General features: G+C 41.0%; 1 protein-coding gene and 1 pseudogene across 8 annotated transcripts in view; one reads left to right on the plus strand and one right to left on the minus strand.

Annotated features, from left to right (window-relative positions):
• LOC121025565 (P2R1A-PPP2R2A-interacting phosphatase regulator 1-like) overlaps window positions 1-23,889 on the minus strand; it is a 101,642-nt gene extending 77,753 nt beyond the window's left edge. For 6 of the 8 annotated variants that reach the window (XM_040468102.1, XM_040468105.1, XM_040468101.1 and 3 more), the window contains exons 1-5: window positions 23,813-23,889; window positions 23,322-23,508; window positions 17,024-17,102; window positions 14,847-14,933; window positions 2,629-2,697 (exon numbers count right to left, since the gene is read on the minus strand). In XM_040468102.1, coding sequence (XP_040324036.1) covers window positions 2,629-2,697; window positions 14,847-14,933; window positions 17,024-17,102; window positions 23,322-23,428 — 342 coding nt within the window. In that variant the 5' untranslated portion in view covers window positions 23,429-23,508; window positions 23,813-23,889. Of the gene's footprint in view, window positions 1-2,628; window positions 2,698-14,846; window positions 14,934-17,023; window positions 17,103-23,321; window positions 23,509-23,692; window positions 23,792-23,812 lie in introns of those variants that run through there. The other 2 variants (XM_040468100.1, XM_040468106.1) reach the window with 2 other exon arrangements.
• On the plus strand, window positions 5,164-8,019 carry LOC121025564 (annexin A2-like; annotated as a pseudogene).
• Window positions 23,890-24,624: the final 735 nt, after the last annotated feature.

A 24,624-nucleotide genomic window follows, 5' to 3' on the forward strand; every position in this document is an offset into this window, starting at 1 on the left:
AAAAAATTTAAGAAAATTAACTTCATGGTAATCATCTCACAATACATAAATCAAATCATTACTGTACATCTTATACTTATACTGTATACTTATACTGTACCTCTTATACAACCTTATATGTAAATTACATCTCAATAAAACTGGGGGCTGGACAGAAAATTAACTTCCAGCTTCATTTTCTCAAGCTCTCTAATACCTAGAAAACAGCTAACAACCCCTGTAGAGAAAAAATTACCCATTAGCCGCCTACTAGGAAAGGGGCAACTTAAACCACACATCTACTTAAATGTTGACCCAGGACCTAATATTGACTTGGTATGTGTGCTTATTTTTTTTTTAAACGTTTATTTATTTTTGAGACAGAGAGAGACAGAGCATGAATGGGGGAGGGTCAGAGAGAGGGAGACACAGAATCTGAAACAGGCTCCAGGCTCCGAGCTGTCAGCACAGAGCCCGACGCGGGGCTCGAACTCACAGACCGTGAGATCATGACCTGAGCCGAAGTTGGACGCTCAACCAACTGAGCCACCCAGGCGCCCCAAGTATGTGTGCTTATTTAAAAGTAAAAGAAAATTTATTCAAATCAGTTTATAGGAAATACAGGAAATAAAAGAACATATTAAACAACATCACACAGAAGCAGAATCAGAATGTAGGGTAGTCTACATGACAAATGGCCTGGTTTCTTCAAAAAATAAGTGGCATGAAATAAGAACAGGAGGAAAGGCTATTTTAAATAAAAGAGATCTGAGAGATCATAGTTGGAACATGTTTGGATCAGCAGAAAAGATACCTTTGGGAATAATGAAATTTCAACATAGACTGGTTATTAGATGACAATACAGAATAACTTAATTTTGCTAGATGTAATGATGGCATTGTGATTATGTAGGAAAAAAGTCCTTCTCAGAGATTCATACTGAGTGTTTATGGGTAAAAAGATATCAAGATTTACTTTCAAGCATCCTCCTTCCCAAAAGGTTAATAAGATCAATAGCTAAAAAGAAGCCATAGTTAAAGCATACACATAAAGAAATATGCAATTTAAGATATGTGTAAGGGGGTGGCTGGGTGGCTCAGTTGGTCGAGTGTCCGACTCTTGCCTTTGGTTCAGGTTATGATCTCACAGTGTGTGAGATTGAGACCCGCATCAGGCTTTGCACTGACAGTGTGGAGCCTGCTTGAGATTCTGTCTCTTTCTCGTCCTCTGCCTCTCCCTCGCTCATGTTCTCCCTCCCCACTCAAATATTTTTAAAAAATATTTTAAAAATTAAAAAAAAGATACCAGACCATTAAGTTGCTGAAAATAAGTCTTAATTTTCCATTCAATCAGTACCCAGATTGAAGTATTTCTGTTTTCCCATTTAATTCACTTTCTAGTTGTGTTTCATTTTAAATGTTTATATAATGTATATTCTGTCACTATGGAAACAGAGTGCCTTATGATTTATATTACAAACCAATTAAATTAATCTTGATTTCAAGCTTCATAATCAAATAGCAACATGTAATCAATTTCTAAATATTGGTCTCATTTAGAGGAAGCAACAAAGCAAATTGCACAGATAAACCAGAGGTCATCTCACGTACTAGTTTTAGGCTCTTTTGAATTTCTAAAATAGCTCCATACTCACAAAGACAAAGAATGTTTTATCTACTAAAAAGTAAAAGAATCTTTTTACCATACTATTTTGCTACTGGATGATAAACTGGACCTTAGGGAAGTCATGGCGTGAGAGGGCGAGAGGGAAAGGAAGCAGAAGTTGGAATCCTAAACACCAGGCTCATGAGATATTTTGGCTTTTTTGCCACTGAAATAGGGAAAGGGTAGCTGGAAAGGAATCCAGTAATTTGGGGCTAAATCTGGCTCTGATAGTCACTAACCCTGGACATTGGGTAAATTACTAAATTTCTCCCATCGTTAGATTCTGATCTTATAAGGTTGTTGCGAGATAAAATGAGACCACACATGTGAAGTACCTGTTACAGCACTAAGTGAATAATAAGTGCTCCATAACAGTTAAGCCCCTCTTGAACAAAAGTCTGCTTGTAGCTGGGTCAGAAAAATCCCACCACCTGTGGAGGAGTGGGGATTTGATCTTTTGAGTTCTGTGGCTAATCTTTGGATAATTAAAAGGTTTAACTGTATTAGGCGTTTGCTATTAAACACACACATGCACACACACACACACGCCTGCACAAAACGTAAGCCAGTGATGTACAATGTGTCCCTGAACTCAGATCACTAAGAAATGAGCATAGAACGATAGCATAAAGGCTGTTCATCTGTCAAAAAATTTCATCTGGCGGTTTAAAAAACACCATGATAACTATGGTTATTATGAACCTAAAAAATTAATTTTTCTAGATAGCATTCCTTTTCTTTGAGAGCTCTGAAAGAAGCCAGATTCAAGGTAGAAGAATACACTGTCTTTCTGGAATCTATCAGTTTATAACCCAAAGAAATACAGGACTCCATAGTTGCTTTTGTTTTAGAGGAACCATTCCTGGAATTAAAAACAGAATCACATGTGACCTCACTTGGAATTACTGAACCCTAGGTATTTTTCTAAAGAAAAATAAAGTTTCCTTTTTTTACTGAACAGCTATGAGTTTCGAAAGTCTTACCTGTTTGATTTGGTGAAGGCGACCAAAGGAAGCATGAATAGGAATGGGAACGGAAGAAGGTGGCAAAAACTGAAATTTAAAATATAAAAGTCAATACCCAAAACTAACATAACATTGTTAGTTACACTTCAATACAAAATAAATAGAAGTCAAGCTGGCTTTAATGTTGCTGATTAATTATTTCTTTGAAAAAAATTTTTAAAGCTTATTTATTCTTGAAAGAGTGAGCAAGGGAGGGGCAGAATGAGAGAGGGAGATACAGAATCCGAAGCAGGCTCCAGGCTCTGAGCTGTCAGCACAGAGCCCGACATGGGACTCAAACCCACGAACTGTGAGATCATGACATGAGCTGAAGTCGGAGGCTTAACCGACTGAGTCACCCAGGTGTCCCTTCTGATTATTTCTAAACATGAATGAAGTCAATGTTGAATTATCTAAAGTATCTGAGTGTCTAATCCATGCTAGCAACAGTATTCGTTAAGTTTAAAATTAAAGAAATAATAAAAAATCCCACTGACTCTTGACTGAAAATTATGGTAATCAAAAGTCTATATACATCAAAACAGAACAAAATAACTGTTAACATAAGAAATACAGAGCAGAACATCAATAGAACATTTTGCTTATCTCTACCTTTGCTCTCCCAAGGCACTAGATCTTAAAATCACCTGATTTTTTCTTGCCAGTTTTGCCTTGCAAAAACAAACAAAAGAACCCTATCCAGTATCTTGGAACCCAGCTGAGAAAAACATACTTTCATAATACGGAATGACTTAAGGCAATCACTTCCAAGTAGCCCAGCACATTTTACTCTTGCTTGTTCAGATACCTGTTGTCTAGACTACTTTTTCCCTTTCTGCCTTATCTCAAAGCTTATGAGGACCCACACAAGAGAGACATGAAAGAATGGAGGGATTTAAAGCTAACTGGGAAAAAGAGGCTTGCAAATTACCTTTAGAATTCATTTATCCATTCTACCTGTATCCTGGTCAGTCCTTAAAATGCCAGATAATGAATCTACCATATCTTACTTCTACATTATATCTTAAGAGCACACTGAGTTGTGAATTTGGAAATACTTGATGAGGTAAAGCACTGTGCTAGGCCCTGAAGACTCAAAGGTAAATAAAACATTTTCCTATCCTTGAGAAATTCAAAGTGTAGGTAGGGAAAACTAGGCCGGTGCCAGAACGAGTTATGATAAGTGAGAAATCAAAGCACAGAGACTATATCTCTGCCTGGGGTCCTAGGGAAGGCTTTCCGGAGGAGGGCAGGGATTCAGTAGAGAAGAGGAAGCAGGGTATTTCAGGGAGTGGGAAGAGATGCTTAGACAGAGGCATGTTTGGAGAACAGAGACATTCAGGGTGGCTGAAGTTTGGTACATGATAGAGCATGAAAGGAAGCAAATCTGGGGAACTTTGGCTACAACCAAATGGTAGATTCTGGACTTTAGCCTTTGAGCCCAATAGGAAACCTAAAGCATAGGTCCTTCTGAGTTCTTCAAACTCAAAGGTATTTTAAATGTTTATTTATTTACTGAGAGAGAGTGTGCGCACACACGTGTGTGCCCGATGGTGGGGGAGGGGAAGAGAGAGAGGGAAAGAAAGAAAGAGAGAGAGAGAGAGAGAGAGAGAGAGAGAATATCCCAAGCAGGCTCTATAATGTCAGTGTAGAGCCCGATGTGGGGCTTGATCTCATGAACCATGAGATCATGACTTGAGCTGAAATCAAGAGTTGGACGCTTAACCGATTGAGCCACCCAAGTGCCCCTCAAAGGTATTTTAAACAAGATCATATCTGTTTTGGAAAGGCAACCCTAGCAGCATATACATAACAAACTGAGAGTGGAGGGACAAGGGACCAGAAGCAGGATCAAAGACCAGGTAAAAGATGAGAGTCTGAATAAAAAAGGATGGGAGAAGAGGAGGCGGCAGACTGGAGAAACGATCAGAAAGTGAAGAGGGGCACCCGGCTGGCTCAGTCGGTGCAGCGTGCAACTCTTGATCTCGGGGTTGTTGAGTTCGAGCCCCACGTTGGGAATAGAGATTACTTAAAAATAAATTCTTTAAAAAAAAAGGAAAAAAGAGTGAAGAGCTGAAGACCGGCCTGAGGTTCCTAGCTGAGACCTATGGGTGGGGGGTAGCCAGGAAAGGCAGTAAGAAGAGTGAGTTGGTACATGGGGAGAAGATGTGTGCTCAAAGAGAGTGTGTTGGACAAATGTTTTTATGAAGTAGTACCTGGTCTGAATTTTTATTCCATTTAAAAACGTATCATATGACTTTTTAAAGGAGCATATTACCTCACTAGTTACATTTTGCTTAAGAAAATACTAAAACCAGTTTGCTTTTTCCTAATCATCTGCTGGATGGTGGAGGAAACAGCAAAGGTCGAGAAGTAAGAATAGAAAAGTGATGTGCAGTAACTGAAAATTCACTATATCTAAATTACATTTGACAGTTAGCCACAACTACTTCATTATAATAATTCACTGACAGACAAATAGGGCTAACCATTAAGTATTTCAATATTTACTGGGCCCTTATTAGGTTTCAGGAACTGCTTTTCTGCTCAGAGGGGAAGAAAAGATTAAAAGAAAAACTAATAAGTCATAGTTATTACACTCAGACACCTTCCAATCCAGACACGAAAGCAAATTATTATATGAGAGACAAGGAAATGCGTGTGAGATAGAGGCAAAGCGGGGTGGGAATAGAAAGCAAAGATTAAGGGAATGGGCATAGGGAGTGGGAGACAGGAGACAGATAAGGCACAAGGTGGCATTTGAGTTGGGACTCATAGGACAAGGAGTTTGACAGCATAAGCAATAGAAAAGGGAAAGTATACAGCATGTTTTAGGAAATGTGTTTTAGGAAAGATTGTTAGTTTCGTGCGAGTGCAACACCAGGTATCTCTGGAGGGATGGAAGATTCCGAGGTCGAGAGGGCAAAGATGCTGGAAAGCCTTGAATGACACACTCAAAAAATTTGGACTGTGCAAAATGATCTACTTTAGTATACACAGACGAGCAGATGATACCTAACAGCATTGTCTATTTAACTTTGGAAGAGACACACTCAGATATTCATCAGCCCGGAGCCTGGTTCACTCTCTATCCAGAGGATGGGTATAAAGAAGGAGGTATTGAAGAGCCCATGACTGCTGACCGGCCAGAAATTCAGACTAGCCTGTTCTAAGCATGTGCCACAGTTGACAGTTCAAGAAAATTCCTAATTCAAATCAATAAGGCTACTAGGTGACCCTTCTTGCCAAAGTCAGGAAACTTTTCTCCATGAAACTTGCATAAAAGGGATATGTTGGACATTTTATTATTATATGGAATAGTGTTATGAACAATGTAACAAGACTTTCTCTTTCAAGCACCTATTTGTATGAACTGTGATAATGGTAACAATACATGTGATATGCTTAACAGAACACCTGGCACATAGTATGTGCTCAGTAAATGGTGCCTATTACTAACACTACCACCATTATCACTACCATCATCAAATATTTCTAGAATTCAATGTTTAATAACATATCAACAACAACTGGGATTATATATGGTAGCTTTATAAGACTCGGATATATCTATTCCTTCCTACCCAGCATTCTTCATTGTTTTCCCCATGTGATCTTTTAACTAATTTATTTGTAATAGACTATTTTTTTAAACAGTTTTAGGTTCACAGCAAAACGGAGTGGAAGGTATAGAGATTTCCTCTCCTCTCACATAAGCATGGCTTCTCCCACCATCAAAATCTGAACGCAAGTGGTAAATTGTTGTAACAGCTGAACCTAAATTGACATATCACCACCACCCAAAGCTCCTAGTTTACATTAGGGTTCACTCTCCATGTTATACACCCTATGGACTTGGACATACATATAATGGCCCATATCCATCATTACAGTATTGGACTGAGTAATTTCAATGCCCTAAAAACCTTCTGTCCACCACCTATTCATCCTGATCTTTTTTTTTCAACGGAAACTGACTCACTTTTTTCTCATGATAAAACAAGATATACTCAGTATAAAATATAATGGGAAAAAACCTAGCAACACCCACCATCCAGACATGACCATAGCAAATATCTCAGTGTTTATTTTTCCAGACCTGGATCCTACCACATATACTGTTTTGTGGTTTGGGTATTTTTTTTCTTTATAATTTAATATATTCTGGCTCTGCATCTGGGGATGCTCGCAGCTTTCAGCTCCTGGGCCAGCATCTTATCAGAATGTCTACTGTTCACGGAATTCTGCGCAAACTCAGCTTGGAGGGTGACCCCTCTACAGTCCCCAAATGCACACAGGATGGTCAAAACATACACCAAGTGGATGCTGAGCAGAATCCTTTGAACAATGAAATGGCATCAAGACTAAAGGTGTGGATGAGGTCACTGCCATCAATATATTGACCAACCGCAGCAATGAGGAGAGACAGAATATTGCCTTCGCCTACCAGAGAAGGGCCAAAAAGGAATTTGCATCAGCATTGAACTCAGCCTCCACTGGCCACCTAGAGAAGGTGATTTGGGGCCTATTGAAAACACCTGCTCAGTATGAGGCTTCCAAGCTGAATGCCTCCCCCCATGAAGGTGCTGAGGACTGATGAGGACTCCCTCACTGAGATCATCTGCTCAAGGACCAATTAGCAGTCTACAAGGAAATGCACAAGACTGATCTGGAGAAGGACATTCTTTCCACCACATCTGGTGACTTCTGCAAGCCCATGTTTGCCCTTGCAAAGGGTAGAAGAGCTGAGGATGGCTCATTGATTACGAACTGTTTGACCCTAGATGCCTATGATCTCTAATGCTGGGGTAAAGAGGAAAGAAACTGATGTTCTCAAGGGGATCAGAACCATGACCAAGCAAGTGTGTGTCACCTCCAGAAAGAATTTGAAAGGTACAAGAGCTACAGCCCTTATGATCAAGGAGTAGGTCAAAGGAGACCTGGAAAATGCTTTTCTGAACCTGGTCCAATGTATTCAGAACAAGCCCCCTATTTTGATGACTAATTGTGTGATTTCCTAAAGGGCAAGAGAGTTCATGATAAGGCCCTGATTAGAATCATGGGTGTCCACAAGTGAAGCAAGGGGACATGTTAAAAATTACGTCTGAATTCAAGAGAAAGCATGGCATGTCCCTGCACTACCACATCCAGGGAGACAGCAAGGACAGCTACCAGAAGGTGCTGCTGTGCCTGTGTGGTGGAGCTGAAGTATGAACATCCAGAAGTGGTGCTCCTGTGCTTCCAGTACCAGTTCTAGAAAATCGCTTGCGACTAAAAGCCCCTTTGTGCCCATCCCTATGAGGATGACCTTAGCGCTACCTCCCCACCCCGACCTTATTTTAGTTGCCTAAGCATTGCCTGGCATTTCCCCATTAGTCTCTCCTTTTATTGTATTTTTGTACAAAAATGTTTACTTATTTGTTTTGGGAGAGAGAGAGTTAGCACTGTCAGTGCAGAGCCCAAAGTGGGGCTCAATCTCATGAATCAGGTGATCACAACCCGAGCCCAAATCAACAGTTGGACACTTAACTGACTAAGCCACCCAGGCGCCTCTAGTCTCTCGTTTTAGCAAAAGAAATGAACAGTTCAAGGAGTTAGAAGTGAAATCTATGATGTGAAACACTTTGCCTCTTATATACTGTCTTATAAACAGGTGAATAAACTGCATTTTTACTGTCGAAATAAAATAAAAATAACCTAATATATTCCACATATCTTTCCATGTTAAAATTCACCTGCAATACCATTTTTATTTTTATTTTTTTTTAATTTTTAAGTAGGTTCCACACCCAATGTGGGGCTTGAACTTATGACCCAGAGATCAAGAGTCACATGATCTATTGACTGAGCCAGCCAGGCACCCTACCAGCAACCCCGTTTTTATTTTTTTATTTTTCAAATTCTATTTATTTTTTGAGAGATGGAGAGCGAGGGAGAGAGAGAATCCCAAGCAGGCTCTGTGTTGTTAGTGAGGAGCCCAACGCAGGGCTCGAACTCATGAACCATGAGATCATGACATGAGCCCAAATCAAGAGTTGGATGCTTAACTGACTGAGCCACCCAGGCGACCCCTGCAATACCATTTTTAAAGGCTGAATATTATATGAATGTACCATAATAGGAAGCACCCATTATATGCCAGGCATGTCTTATTTCACTCAATTCTCACAACAACCCCTTACGTAGACATTATTATTGTCCCCGTTTTATTTTTAAAAATTTTAATGTGTATTCATTTTTTGAGACAGAGAGACAGAGCACAAGTCGGGGAGGGGCAGAGAGAGAGAGGGAGACACAGAATCCGAAGCAGGCTCCAGGCTCTGAGCTGTCAGCACAGAGCCTGATGCGAGGCTCAAGCTCACGAGCTGGCAGATCATGACCTGAGCCAAAGTCAGACGCTTAACCAACTAAGCCACCCAGGCACCCCAATATTTTCCCCATTTTAAACATTAGAAAAGTGAGGGGTGCCTGGGTGGCTCAGTTGTTTAAACTCCCGACTCTTGGTTTGGGCTCAGGTCATGATCTCATGGTTCATGGATTCAAGCCCCACGTTGGGCTCCATGCTGATGGTGAGGAACCTGCTTGGGATTCATTCTCTCTCTCTCTCTCTCTCTCTCTCTCTCTCTCTCTCTCTCTCTGCTCCTCCCTTGCTTGCTCTATTTATCTCTCAAAATAAATCAAGTTAAAAAAAAATTTTAAAGAAGATGAGAAAAGTGAGGGCCAGAGAAATTAGGCAACTTGCTCAAGTTCATACAGCTAGTAATTGCTAGAACTGGGATTCAAACTCAGATAATGAAGGCACATTCATTTAACCTATTCCCTCTTGTTGGACATGCATACTGTTGCCACATTTTTTTGCTTACTCTTATAAATAATGTTGTGATAATAACCTTTAAGCTAATCTTTGCAGATATCCTTAATGAATTCTTTAGGAGAAATTCATAGAGATGGAATTTCTGGATCACAAGGCCGTTGATACACACTGCCAAACTGCCCTCCAGAAAGCTTATACAGATTTACTGTCTAGCAGTGTATGAGAACATCAATCTCCTCCTCTCTCTCCAACATTAGATATGATTACTAATTTAAAAAAACTGTATGCCCATTCTTAGAGAATACTATGAAAATAATCGACTCTCCAAAGCAAGCAGAAAATATTGTGATTTAGCTGCAGTTTTGGATATTCTCCCCCAATGCTTCCCTTTATTAGCATTGATCACTGAGAAGTTGTTATACAGTGACATGCACCAAAACTGAAAATATAGGTTTGCCCCTAAAAAGCCCCATCAAATACACACACGCACCCACACCCATCCCCCCCACACACACTTTGAACAAGCAGAATTTTAATACATTTAATTCATGCTACTGATTCTCATATTGTCATCATTCAAATGCCCAGAAAGGTAATACAAAATGTGAAACACTCAGGTTTATAAGATTTATAATCTAATTGGAAAGACACGCTAAGCTGAATATAAATATATACATATGCTCTATATAAAGAAATTATGGTACTTGAGCTGTATTATGACGACATGTTATTAAAAACAAAATAAGAGAATTGCATGCTGTGGCAAACTGTTCTAAACTATGAAAGACTTCCCGGAAGAGATTATTTTTAATTGATATCTAAGGGTTAGGAAGAAACTGGTTAGTTTCAGGTAAAGGCCTAGAATTTCCCATTGTGGGGTGCCTGGGTGGCTGGGTCAGTTAAGTGTCTGACTTTTGGTTTTGGCTCAGGCCTTGATCTTCTGTTTTGTGAGTTCAAGCCCTGCACTGGGCTCTGTGCTGACAGTGCGGAGCCTGCTTGGGATTCTCTCCCTCTCTCTCTGCCCCTCCCCTGCTTGCTTGTGCACGCTTGCTCTCTCTTTCAAAATAAATAAACTTAAAAAAAAAATTTTGTAAAAAAAAAAAAAAAAAGAATTTCATACTGGAAAACTTTATCTAGGAAATCCCAGGAAGACTGCCTGACTGCAACTGAGGAGATCAACAGGAATGTAGTGTGAATGTCTCGGGAAGGTAGGATTTGAATCATTAGCCACAGGAAGGTTCTTACACTGGACAAAATGTGGACTGGACTTGGCTGATTCTTTTAGGAATGACATGGAAAATTAAATGGAGAAAAGAAGGCTTTTGGAAGAGAATCTCCCACAGGTTAAGTACTACAGGTGGTGTTTGCAAGGGAATTACCTTAGATAATTTTACTACATGAAACAAGGTACTAAAATAGAAATAAAGCATTTCCTGAGATCTCAATAAACCTCACTGGTATCTTTTGTATCAATTTCTCATTGTGCCTTTCTCTCACACTCTAGGGGGAAAAAGTCCTCGGGAGGAAGCAAGAGTATCAGCACCAAGGAATGATGTCATGGGGGTGGGGAGGAGGAGGGGCGTTGGGGTGAGTGCTGGGTGAAGCTGATTCCCAAGCATTACCTCCAGTGAAGGAATTACGATAAGAAAGATCAAGCTCATTTCCATTTAAAAGAGAAACCACAGAAAATTAATATTGTGAAGACATCAAATTCTTTGGAAAGAATTTTAACTTGACTACAGTTGCTAATTTTAACCCATTTTCCTTCTGTAGTTACTAGAGATAAAGCACTTAAAAAATCCTGAACAAGAGTTGTGTGCTGTGTTTACGAATGCCTCTGCCTAGTTCCTGCAGTGACTGATTCTGAACATGAATTGAATGCAGGCTAGCAAGACCGAGCATAAAGCAGGGCCAGGAATGTATTATACACTCACTACTGGGTGGGCCATAAATTAAATTTAGTTTGTAGTTGCCAATGTGAAAAGCAAACCCTAATCAGACAAATATCAGTAGTCACAACATTAAAATGGACAAACTGCTCAAGAAAATCACAATCATTTCCAAGAGGAAGATGAAATATTTCTCCTGCTCTGTTTTGAGAAGGTGGGGGTAGAGATGAGGAGATGTAGCTAAACCAAATTAAACAGGGGTGCCAGGAAGTGAATTCCTAGTGGAAGGGTGGGGAACAGGCATGCAAACCCTGGAGTTCTTAGGAGATACAGCGAAGGGATAATTTGGGGGGACGGCATGGTCCCCACAGTCAGAAGAAGGCCTCAGGGGGCACCTGGGTGGCTCAGTTGGTGAAGCATCTGACTCGATCTCAGCTCGGGACTTGATCTTGGGGTTGTGAGTTTGGGCCCCAGATTGGGCTCCATGCTAGGCGTGGAGCCTACTTTAAAAGAAAAAAAGAGGGCCTCAAGTTTCTGATCATCAGAAGTGGGGTGGAGTGATTTTCTGAGAGTGGGGAGGAAAATATTGGCACTTAATTCAGAAAATAATTGTGAGACAGCAGATTTTTACAAGGTTTGGAAATATACATCTTTATCTGCATGTTAAAGGGCACCCATGGTTCTTCAATACCTTCTACCACTGCAATTTTTCCTAAAACACTTTCACCTTCACTGAAATACATGAAAATTTTTTTTAAATTTTTAAAAAATGTTTATTTATTTTTGAGACAATGCAAGAGACAGAGTGCAAGCAGCGGAGGGGCAGACAGAGGGAGACACAGCCCTGCCTGAAGTGGGCTCCAGGCTCTGAGCTGTCAGCACAGAGCCCGACATGGGGCTCGAACTCATGAACCGTGAGATCCTGACCTGAGCCGAAGTCGGATGCTTAACCGACTGAGCCACTCAGGTGCCCCTGAGAAATTTTAATGGTGTTAAAATATACATAAAACTTCTCATCTTAACCACTTTTAAATGTACAGTTCAATAGTGTTAAGTACATTCATATTGTTGTGCAACCAGTATCCAGAACTCTTTTCATCTTGCAAAAGCGAAACTCTATACCTACTAAATACTTTTCATTCCACCCTCCTCCTAGCCCCTGGCAGCCACCATTCTACTTTCTGTCTGTATGAACTTGGCTACTCTAGGTTCTGGCCACGCCAATTTTAAGGACAGTCCAGTATAGGGTAGGACCCTTAAACTTATGATTCATGTTATCACTCAATAATACATGTATTTTTTCAAGAATGATGTTTCTAATTTGTGATGTGATATATCAGCTAGAAATGAAAACACCTGGGGGCACCTGGGTGGCTCAGTTGGTTGAGCGTCTGACTTCGGCTCAGGTCATGATCTCGCGGATCGTGAGTCCGAGCCCAGCGTCGGCCTCTGTGCTGACAGCTCGGAGCCTGGAGCCTGCTTCGGATTCTGTGTCCCCTTTTCTCTCCGCCCCACCCCTGCTTGTGCTCTGTCTCTCTCTTTCAAAAATGAATAAACATTACAAAAAATTTAAAAAAAGGAAATGAAAACACCTGTATTGCTGATGCTTTGTGAAAAGCAAATAGTATAGAAATGCTATAAATTAATAGTCTTCCTATAATTCCATGCCCCAGAAATAACTACTGATAGATTGACACATATCCTTCTCAACATCTGTAAATACATGCAAGCTCATGCTATACATAGGATTCTGAACCCTACGTCTAATTACTAGGTACAAAGTTTAGTGAGGCTGCTGAGGGTAGCAGAGTGGAAAGACAGAAGGAACCTGGGTGTCTGATGACATCACTGAGCCGCTGAATTAACCAACCCTGGAAGCTCCTTTCCTTAAGATTTCTTGTTATTGGAGATAATAAATTCCCTTAGAGTTTAAGCTGCTTCTAACTGGATTTTGTTACTTCTGCCAAAAGCATCCCAACTATCTGTCATTCTCCCAGACAATTCGGCCTATCTATCCCGAAAGCAAGTATAAACCTACATAAGTCTCACAATAATAATGAAGTGCAGACTTTGAACAAAATAAAACCTCATGCATCATGCTGTTACAGCAAGTGAAACCAATAAGCCTTGAAACTCCTGTCATCAGGTAAGTGTAAATGACGTCAGTCGTGCCAAACACAACCTCTTATATAAGATGGTTTGTTTTAAAACACACATTATATTAAACTGAACATTATGCAAATTAAAAGCCTAGAATTCCAAAGGAAAATTATGCATTTAAAAAAATGCCAGGTACATGTCTGTTCTATATATGTACCATTACTAATAAAACTAAAAAAATTAATAGTATTTGTGGAGCACTTAGTATGTGTCAATGCTGTGCTAAGTGCTTTACACTGATTTTTTTTTACATGCTGTGAGCATTTTTCCCCTTTAAACTATGTGAAAATACACATAACATAAAATTTACCATCTTAACTGCGTGGAAATGTACCAGTTCAGTGGTGTCAAGTATATTCACATTGTTGTGCTATGTGCTGTAAGTTTCTCTTTTTCTTCCAGTTTTACGGATATATTTTACACTGATTAATGTACTCACTTCAACAAACCTATGAGGCAGATACGGTTACATTCCCATTTTACAGATGAGGAAATTAGCACATAGAAAGGGTAACGTGTACCCGAATAACCAAGCTAGTATATACAATACCCTTTGTAAGTCCTTTCTTCTCAGTCATTCTTCAACCCAATCCAATCTGGCTTCATTTCACCCCACTCCTCTCTCCACAGAATTTGCTTTCAAATACAAGAAATTCATTAATAATCTCCATTTTGGTAACTCAAAGGACATCCTTCAGTCTTTATAACTTAATACTTAAGTATTACTTAAGTACTTGCTCTCTGGCCACTCGATAGCATATAACTTAATACTTTTCCGTGTCTTTTCATGGTACTACTGGTGATCTTTAAAGCTGTTTCCTGTAGCCTCTTTTCTTCTTTTAGACTTTCTGCATAGGTCATAGCATGCATTCCCAGAGCTTTAATTAACGATCCAGTGATGGTGCCTAAACATGTGTCTTTAGCTCAGATCTCTATCCTGGGCTTCAAACTGTTCCTTCAAACTGAGCTTCAAACTCCGTGGTACTGAGATCAGTGCAACTAACATCTTCACTTAGAGATCCCAGAGAACTTCAAATTTAACATGTCCAACACTAAACTCGTCTTCCCTCCAAATCCATTCTTCTGCCAATGTTCCCTTCTTCTGTGGCCCCACCGACCCATCAACTGCCCAAGCCAGAGGCCTAGCAGTCATCCTTGCCTCCACCGTTGCCCACCCTCCATCAAATTTATCAACAATTGAGTTTACCTTTCAAATATCTCCCGAATCTCCTACTCTCCTCCATGCTCACGGCCATCGCAGTAGCCAGGGTCACCGCAGCTGCCTCCTATCTGATCATCCTGTATTTCCTTTTGCCCACTTCCAATCTACTTACCGCTTTGCAGCCAGGGTAGTCTTTCAAAGATGCAAATCCGGTCATGTCAGTCCCAGACTTAGAATTCTTCAGTGGCTTCACATTGACCTTAGAAGGACAAAGTGAAAAATCTTTAGCACGACTTGGAAGGCCCTACGAGATGGTGCACTAATCTATGTGTCCAATCAATGTCATCTCTCCCCACTTCATCCTTACTTCCACTTTAGCTAGAATGCACTTCTTTCAAATTCTCTACACACCATACTCCTTTTCATTTCCAGGCTTTTACACGTGTCATTTTTTACCTGGAGTACTGTCTGCTCCTATAGTCCACATCCCAAGCTAGCTAACTCCTACACATCAGTAAGATCTCAACTAAGAGAGGTCATTTCCTCCCTCAACCCCTCAAACTAGGTTAGATCTCTCTGGCAACTAGATCAGGGCTTAATACATAGGAGGTTCCTAAAAATATTTGTTGGCTTGGCTGAGTAGAAAAGAAGAATGAATAGGTAGGGAGGGCTTTGATGGAGAAGCAAGCAGTCAATAAATATTGTTAAATGAATGAGTAAATAAATGAATGAGTAAAAGCAGGAAGATTTGTTTAACGAACAATTCTATTTTTTTCCTGGTATAATATTAGTGCATTGGGGGAAATAATATTGGATACCATTCTACAAAGAGGAAAGTATGCAGTTGCAAGATCAGGAGGCATTATTTTAAAATGGGTTCCAAGCTATAACATTTCACTAAAAAATCACGTAAGAGAAATCTATGAACAACTATACGTCAACAAATTAGGTAATCTAGAAGAAATGGACAAATACCTAAAAATCACATAAATTACCAAACAAACTCAAGAAAAAATAGGAAACCTCAATAGATCTGTAAACAAGTACAGAGATAGAATCTGTTTCAAAACCCTCCCAACAAAGAAAAGTCAGATATAGCTTCACTGGTGAATTTTACCAAACATTTAAAGAATCAACACCAATCCTACTCAAACTCTTCCAAAAATAGAAGAGGAGGAACATTTCCTGACACATTCTATGAGATCAGCATCACCCTGATACCAAAGCCAGCAAAGACACTACAAGAAAAGAAAACTACAGACCAACATTGCGTATGAAGAATACAAATGGAAAAATTCTCAACAATGTAATAGCAAACCAAATCCAATAGTACATTAAAAGGATCATACAGCAAGACCAAGTGGGATTTATCCTAGGAATGCAAATGTGGTTCCATAAAAGAAAATCAATGTAATGCATCATGTTAACAGAACAGAGGGGGGAAAAACCACATGATTATTTCAATAGATGCAGGAAAAGCGTTTGAAACAATCCAATGCTTTGATGATAAAAATACTCAAGTACGTAGGAATAGAAAGGAACCTCCCTAACATGATAGAGGGCATTTACCAAAACCTATAGGTAATATCATATTCAGTGATGAAAGACTGAAAGCCTTCAACCTGGAAAACAAGATAAGAGTGTGTGCTTTTTGAAACCAGAGAGAGGTGGTAGTTGAACAACACTGTAAATGCACTAAATGCCCCTGAATTGAATACTTTTCAATTAGTTAACTGTATATTATATGAATTTCACATCAATAAAGAGATTCATTTAGTAAATCATTTGTTCATTTTGGTTTACTGATCTACAAGCTATTACCTACATTTATAGGGTAATTAGTTAAGTGAGAGTAATAATTTAGAGATTACATTTTAACACCATGAAAAACAAACTTTATTTTCAATTCAAGATAAATGTGAGATAAAAGTCAAACTAAAAGCCTAAAAACTATTCTTAAGAGAGCCTGCAAATTTTCCTCTCAAAATTAGGACATTCTTTTAAAAATTGGAAGCCAGATGGTCTTATACATAACAAATCTCAATGTTAAATCCACATGGGATTTAAAAGTTAACTCTGCTGCAGCTGCAGCAAAGCAATCATAACTGTAGTCACCGTGTTTATTTTTCCTTCAGTGATGTTTAGAGCTGTGTTTCTCAAATTGGGAACTTGCTAGAAATACAAATTCTCAGGTCCTGCCCCAGATCTCCAGAATCAGAAACTCTGGGGTTGAGGGCCAGTACTCTATGTTAATAAGCCTTCCAGGTGCACACTCAAGTTTGAGAAGCACTAGTTAAAACCAACTACACAAGTCTTGGCCAAGTGAGGCTGCTACAAGCATTTTCTTACCAGACATTGTTGGGTCATAAGCGTTGTGCTATTTCTTCTAGTTGTTAACGTGTCAGCTTGGAATACCTGTGAATTATCACTATGAAAAAAAGGAAAACATTTAAAATCCATTACAAAACTTTTTTTAAAGAAATAAGATTCCAAATACTTAAGAAACAATGCCATTAACGTAAATGGCTTCTTTGGGGCGCCAGTTGTGCAGATGGATAAATTGCAATATGTGTGCACGTGCACATGCACAGCCTTAGTTGGCTGAGCCTAAACAAGTGTCCCTGTAAGGGAAGAAATTTTCAAGCATGCCACTTTACCTCTAGTCATGCTACCAAGAATAAGTATAATTTATTGTGGCCTTGGAAATGCACCATTTTCTGTGTAAACCTGTAACTGACTTAAATTTATGACTGAAGCTACCATGTGTGATACCAACTCCCTCTCGAAGCTTTCCTCCGTGTGAAGCTTTCACACGAACAAGAGGGATAACCGGTAGAGGTCGACAGAACTGAGATTTTCACAGGTATCTTTTGCTTGATGAAAATGTTTTAAAAAATTTTTTTTTCAACGTTTATTTATTTTTGGGACAGAGAGAGACAGAGCATGATCGAGGGAGGGGCAGAGAGAGAGGGAGACACAGAATCGGAAACAGGCTCCAGGCTCTGAGCCATCAGCCCAGAGCCTGACGCGGGGCTCGAACTCACGGACCGCGAGATCGTGACCTGGCTGAAGTCGGACGCTTAACCGACTGCGCCACCCAGGCGCCCCTGATGAAAATGTTTTTAACTTAGTTGCACACACTCAAAACATTAACAGGGTTCACGCAAATAATCCAGATTCCGGATTTCTAGCTTCTCTTGAAAACTCTGCAAGACGTGGCCACACCGGGCCACGTTCCCACGTGGCAACCACAGGCTGAAGCCAAGCAACCGCTGCCTGCTGAAGATGGGGCTCGTCTTTCTCTGCATCGATGGCGCCTCGGCCTTATTTGGGCTTGGGACCCTGAAAACATCTTCTCCTTTTTATATCTTTTTTTTTAATTTTTAAAAATGTTTGTATTTATTTTTGAGACAGAGAGGGACAGAGCATGAGCAAGGGAGGGGCAGAGAGAGAGAGAGACACAGAATCCGAAGCAGGCTCCAGGCTCTGAGCTGTCAGCACAGAGCCCGACGCGGGGCCCGAACTCCCGGACTGTGAGACATGACCTGAGCCGAAGTCGGACGCTCAACCGACTGAGCCATCCAGGTGCCCCTTTATGTCTTTTTTTAAAACTTTTTATTTTGAAGCAGTTGAAGACTCACAATAAGTTGCTAGACTATAGAGGGTTCCCGTGTACCTTTCACCCAGGTTTCCCCGAGGAGGATAAAAGTCATTGGTAACATTTCCTTCATTTTTGCCATATCCACTCAGGTGTCAAGTCTTTCGGGTTTTTCCTCTGTAGCTGCTCATAGGGCCATCTTATTCTTTTTAGGCTCCCTGCCAAAAACCAATTCAAAGCCTTTTTACTTTCCTGCGGACTTTGCAATAGTCTCATTTGTCACTTCATCTCAGTTTTGCCCCTGCCACAATCTACCTAACAGACTACCAGGTCACCTTCCTGAAGGACAGCTTGCTCTCCTGCTCACAATATTCAGTAATTCTCTTCATTACCGTGGGCTGAATTTAATTACATTCATTACTATGACATTCAAAGCCCTCCACACTTTAGCTCTAGACTTTTGGATGTGATGAACTAGTAAGATTTCAAAACAAAATCTTGGCACAAACGTACAGTTGCTACCAACTTTCTGTTGTGAAGTAAAGTCATCAAAAAAAAAAAAAAAATCCCAGGGGCGCCTGGGTGGCTCAGCAGGTTAAGCGTCTGACTTCGGTTCAGGTCATGATCTCCCAGCTCATGAGTTCGAGCCCCGGGTTGCGCTCAGTGCTGACAGCTTGGAGCCTGGAGCCTGCTTCGGATTCCGTGTCTCCCTCTCTCTCTGCCCCTCCCCGCTTCATGCTCTCTCAAAAATGAATAAACATTAAAAAAATTGTTTTTAAATCCCACCATTTACCAACACCATCACTTCACTTACAAGAGGACATTTTTTTTTTGAACCTGCGTGAGAGTGGGGGAGAGGTGCAAAGGGCAGAGGGACGGAGGAGAGGAGAGAGGGAGAAAGGAAGACTGAGAGAGAAAGAGAGAGAGAGAGATAAGGAGAGAGGGAGAGGGACAGGGAGAGGGAGAGAGAGAGAGAGAGAGAGAGAGAGAGAGAGAGAGAGAGAATCTTAGGCAGGCTCGAGGCTCAGCATATTCTTGGAATGCTGTCCCAGCTCTCCGGCTCCCCTCTTCCCGTCTGTATCCTATCGATCCATCAGAATCCATCTCATATGCCTCCTCTCCAAGAACATTTTCCTCATCCCTCAATCCTACTGTCATTTCTCACTCCCTTCTTTGCATCTCCCTAGCACTTTCTTTCCCTCCCTAAGCACAGATCTTAGTCTATCATATATTTAAATCCTTTGATTATTTATTTTCCCTATTAAATTAAAAGCTTACTGAGTCATAATACATCTTTGCGGCATAGTAATTTGTATATAACAGGTAGTAACTCAATATTTTATGAGGGGATATGTGGTATGGGTCTAATGTTTACTTCCTTTTCCGATCATTTTTCTCTATGAGAACAGGAAAATATTCTAGCAGTCACAAGAAAGCTGGAGGGACACTAATGGGTTACATATTTGCACTCTTGTATGTGAGGGTAATTCTTAAGGCTGGCAATTATATTTTCCCCTAAATTTTGTCACTCAATTTTAATAAGACTATAACTGAAAGAAATCATTGAGGAAGCATAGATTTCAATAGGTAGGAGTCACTCAACATGAATTCATAAAATCCTAGGTGATACCTACAACTGAGTTAAGTGCTACAACTTAAAGTAAAGACACTATAACTAGATACAGGTTCAATGCACCACATCAGATGAGCAATAAGCAGCTCTGTCTAAATATCTAAGCTACAAGATGTTTATGCTAGTTATATCCCCAAAGCAATCATTCACTACAGCCACTATTGTCTTTCCAGGTTTGTACGAATTTAAATAAGCCAGATAGTTGGCAAATTTCTTCTGCAAAGGGCCAGACAGTACATATTTTGGGCTTTGTGGGACATACAATCTCTGTGGCAGCTACTCTGTCATTGTAGTAGGAAAGTGGCCATGGGCAACAAGTAGGCAAATGGGCACGGCTATGTTCCAATAAAACTTTATTTACAAAACCAAATGGCAGGCTGGATTTGGCCCACAGGTAGTAGTTTGACTTTCAAACAGTTTAAATGCAGGGCCAGACTAGAGGTATTTACAGGGGGAAGGCACTGGCAGAAATCCCAGAACTTACTAATACTCAAAGGGCCAGAGAAGTAAAAGGAAAAAAAAACAACTACCTTTAAATAAGGTTATTGACACCAGTAGTGAAGTCAGACAAGTAGATGGCTAAAGGGTATAAAGAACCAAGAGGTTCAAAAGTTTTGACATCAGTATTTTTGATTAAAAAAAATTTTTTTTAATGTTTTTATTTATTTTTGAGACAGAGAGAGACAGAGAGCAAGCAGGGGAGGAGCAGAGAGAGAAGGAGACATAGACTGGGAAGCAGGCTCCAGGCTCTGAGCTGTCAGCACAGAGCCTGACACTGGGTTCGAACTCATGGACGGTGAGATCATGACCTGAGCCAAAGTCGGACACCCAACCAACTGAGCCACCCAGGCTCAGTATTTTTACTGAGCCACCCAGGCGCCCCTGACATCAGTATTTTTATTAATACGAGATGTACACAAAACAGTGCAGGAACTTTTTTGAAAAAAAAACAGTAATTCTTATATTAAAGAGTTAATATTTAAGGAACAAATTCTGCGAATACTGGTGCAAGAGATTGTGTTCATACACAGGAAGCATCAAGCAAAATTGGAAAATTACTTGAAAGAAGTGCAACAATATTTAATGAGCAGTGAAAGAGGCAAGACAAGTATTAGAGGCTCAATTTAGTGAGAAAGCGAGGGAAGTGAGCAGTGTACATATACAACCAAAAAGAATGGAGGTGAACTTGAATTCTAGTGTAATTCTACTCCAAATTGTTTTCCCTGCCGTGTCACTTTCCTGACCATGCTCTAAACTGGCCATAACAGCACAAAATCTGCCCTCAGGAGATCATTTGGCCAAGTTCCCTGACATCAGGCATGTCACATATCATCTTCGGGTTACTTCTTTATGACACATGAGAGTCCCTGGACTTGGTTCACCTTGTGGTTTCTTTATCTTTAACTCCTCGTAGATAAATAGGTAAACTGATTCTCACCTTTCTGTACCAATTTCGCTTCATGCATCAGGAGCTTAAGCTACAGAATTTGACACTGTAAGCATGCTCTAATATGATAAAAATAAAAACTTTTAATCCTTCGCAGAACAAAACAAAGCATGAAGGGATAACTGCGATCCTCTCCTTGTTTCTAGGACTGCTTGCAACTTGTTTTTTCATTTCATAAAGGCTTCCAATAAAACCAACATTCTCCTCAAGTGCTTTCTTCTAGCAGAGTGGGTCCATAGCAATTCATTTTTTCATACAATAGGATTAGGGTCTATGCTGAATTTATAGAATGTTCTCGTTTTCAGCTCAACATGAACAGCTGCCTCCCCCTTATTTTTCTATCTGCCTATTAAAAAAGATAATGCAGGGGCGCCTGGGTGGCTCAGTCGGTTAAGCGTCCGTCTTCAGCCAGGTCACGATCTCGCGGTCCGTGAGTTCGAGCCCCGCGTCAGGGCTGAGCTGATGGCTCAGAGCCTGGAGCCTGTTTCCGATTCTGTGTCTCCCTCTCTCTCTGACCCTCCCCCATTCATGCTCTGTCTCTCTCTGTCTCAAAAATAAATAAACGTTAAAAAAAAAATTAAAAAAAAAAAGATAATGCATTATTTTTTTGATTAATCTTAGTTTGCATTTCCTTTTGGAACAGTATATTCTCCTTTGCCTCAAATGACCAGAAAGCTGTATTTGGTTAGTTAATGAGCTTAGAAGTTGATTAGTAGTGGACAAAACACTAGCTTAGGAGTCAGGAGACACAGTACTGCCCTACTACGTCATTTTAGAGACTTATGGGCCTCGGTTTCCTCATACATTAAATAAGGAGGGTAGATCTGGTCTCTGAGTTCACTTCTAACTGTTGTGATTTATACCTATCAATTAGTATGATGCTAGCAAAAACGAGGAACAAAGTTACTAACACAGGAAGTGAATGAATTTTTCAAACATTTTTACAATACTGATAAAACTTTATGATACTATGATGTGAGATCCAAGATCTCACTTTCAAACCCTATTTTAAGAAATTATAAGCTTGTGCCATGCCAGATATTGGATATGTGCAGGAAAAACAGTTAACCATCAGGTCAGTGTTTCTAAATCTTATGTTTTCCATTATCAGTCCTCAAAGGAGTCTTCCCTCCCCCTTTTTTTAAGAGAGGGTAGGGACAGAGGGAAAGGGAGAGAGAGAATCTTAAGCAGGCTCCATGAGATCATGACCTGAGCCGAAATCAAGATTTGGATGCTTAACCGACTGAGCCACTCGGGCGCCCCTCTAAGGAGCCCCCCCCCCGGGGTTTTTTGGTTTTTTTGCATTTTCGCTCCAATTACTCCCTCTTAAAAATTCACACAAAATTTTTGTATGTATAGCTGTGGTTTGTACATAAAAAGGCAAGATGTTTTTCACCACCCTCCCCCCAAGAACGAAGTCGGGGGCAGTACCGGCCATTGAGGATGCAACATTTAGGAGATCAAGTTTCTGTGGTACCTAAACTTTTTGTTCAAATAAAAACTAGGTGTAAAAAAAGGCCCAAGCTTAGTTGCTTGGCAACCTTTTCTGATGGCTGGAGGTGAAGGTCAGAGGTGACAAAGCAGCTGAGAGAATGACAAAAAATTACAGTCATTACAGAAGATCTGGAGGCAAAGGGTGGGGAACACTCAGTTTCTTCAAAGGAGTGGGTAAGAGATGGGGTGAAGTTAGAAAAAGTCCTGCTCCACACCAATAGGTTGCTGCTTTTGGGTCCCTGTGGACTGTCAGAAGAGTACGTTCAGGTTCACGTGTGTCAACCTCAGGGTAGGTGTGCGCTCTCCCTCCGGCCAGCCCAACCCACTCCTCCCCAAGGCTGAGTGTGAGATCTCCAGACAGCAGGAACACGGGAGATAGCTGCAGAAGCTCGACGAAGAAAGGGATGGGAATGCTATCGTAAGTCACTGTCCCCAACTCCTGCCACCCACCCCCTGCTATCTCAAGCCTGCTCACCCAAGCTCACTGATCAAAGGGGCGCTGTTGGATCGTTTCAGCGAGTTGTCTGTGGTGGCTGAACTCGGCAGCAGCTCCAAGTCTAGGTCCATTTTCTCTTGTGCCATGTCCACGTCGAGGAAGAAGCTACTGCTTGGTCCGAACTTCGCAAGGTTTTCTGGCTCCCATACACATAAGGACAAGTCAACTGGGTGAGGAGAGCAGGGAGAGAGGAAAAGGGGAAAAAGAGAGGAAGCACCACCTTTAGACGAGTGCTCACCTTTGCAGCCCTACCATCCCTAATACCAGTGGGCACAAAGCGTGGCAAGGCTGGCTCGGGCCCTCGGACCCCCCACAAGCTCCGGGTCCCTAACGCTGAGAAGATACCCCACCTCCAAGTCTATAATGAAAGTGGGGAATTTATCTTAGTCACCTCCACAATTGTTCGCCCTTATTTCCCTCGGCCAAGGAAACCCCAGGGGACCCTTTCCGGCCCAAGCAAAAACTACAACCTGTCGCCTCCGAGAATCAGTTGGATGCCGCCCCTCCGCACATGCGCCGGACGCGCGGCCCGCCGACGCACACTTATTACGCAAGCAATGAGGGTTAATGAGGGCGCTTTCGCCAGCCTTGCGGGGGCGGGGGCGGGGGCGGGGGCGGGGGCGGGGGGGGGCGCACGCGCAGTCAGAGCCGCCTTTTTACCCTTAGCCGGGTTCTCTCTTCTCTCTTCCTAGGGGCGATTAACCGTGGTTGTTCCTCCGCTCCCATGTGAACCGCGGGATGGTTTCGCTGACCGCTATTTAGGAAAGAAAGGGTGGGGAGGAGTAAGGGGTACGGGAGCGCCGTCTTTTCTGCTGTGTCTAATATAATATTGTTTTCTCAGATTTGATTAGCCAATTATCCCCTTATAATTGAGACCTACAAGCTTGTTACCTCTGTCCTGTTAAAGCCAACACTACACATTTGTAGCTTTAAAATAATGCAATACGTCTGGGGGGCGGGGGGGAACAACCCAAGACCTGCCACCTGCTCCCGAAGTGTCCTGGTAGGCAAAACATAAGAGAACATAAGGGAAGGGAAGCAAAAATAATATAAAAACAGGGAGGGGGCCAAAGTGTCCTGGTAGGGCGCTAATCCAATTGAATCAACTGTGCCGACAAATCACTGTTTTCCATGTGGTTTCATTGTTTTTGTTTTTTTACCGTAATCATAAGTGTATATTTTTACACTAAATACCATTTATCTTCTCAAAGCTATACATCTAAGAAAATGATTTGAGTTAAAGTAGAGAAGCTTGTTTGCTCAGAACAAGTGTCTCAGAATT

Source organism: Herpailurus yagouaroundi, unplaced genomic scaffold, assembly GCF_014898765.1.
Source record: "Herpailurus yagouaroundi ecotype Mexico unplaced genomic scaffold, PumYag 67681, whole genome shotgun sequence".
Taxonomy (NCBI): domain Eukaryota; kingdom Metazoa; phylum Chordata; class Mammalia; order Carnivora; family Felidae; genus Herpailurus; species Herpailurus yagouaroundi.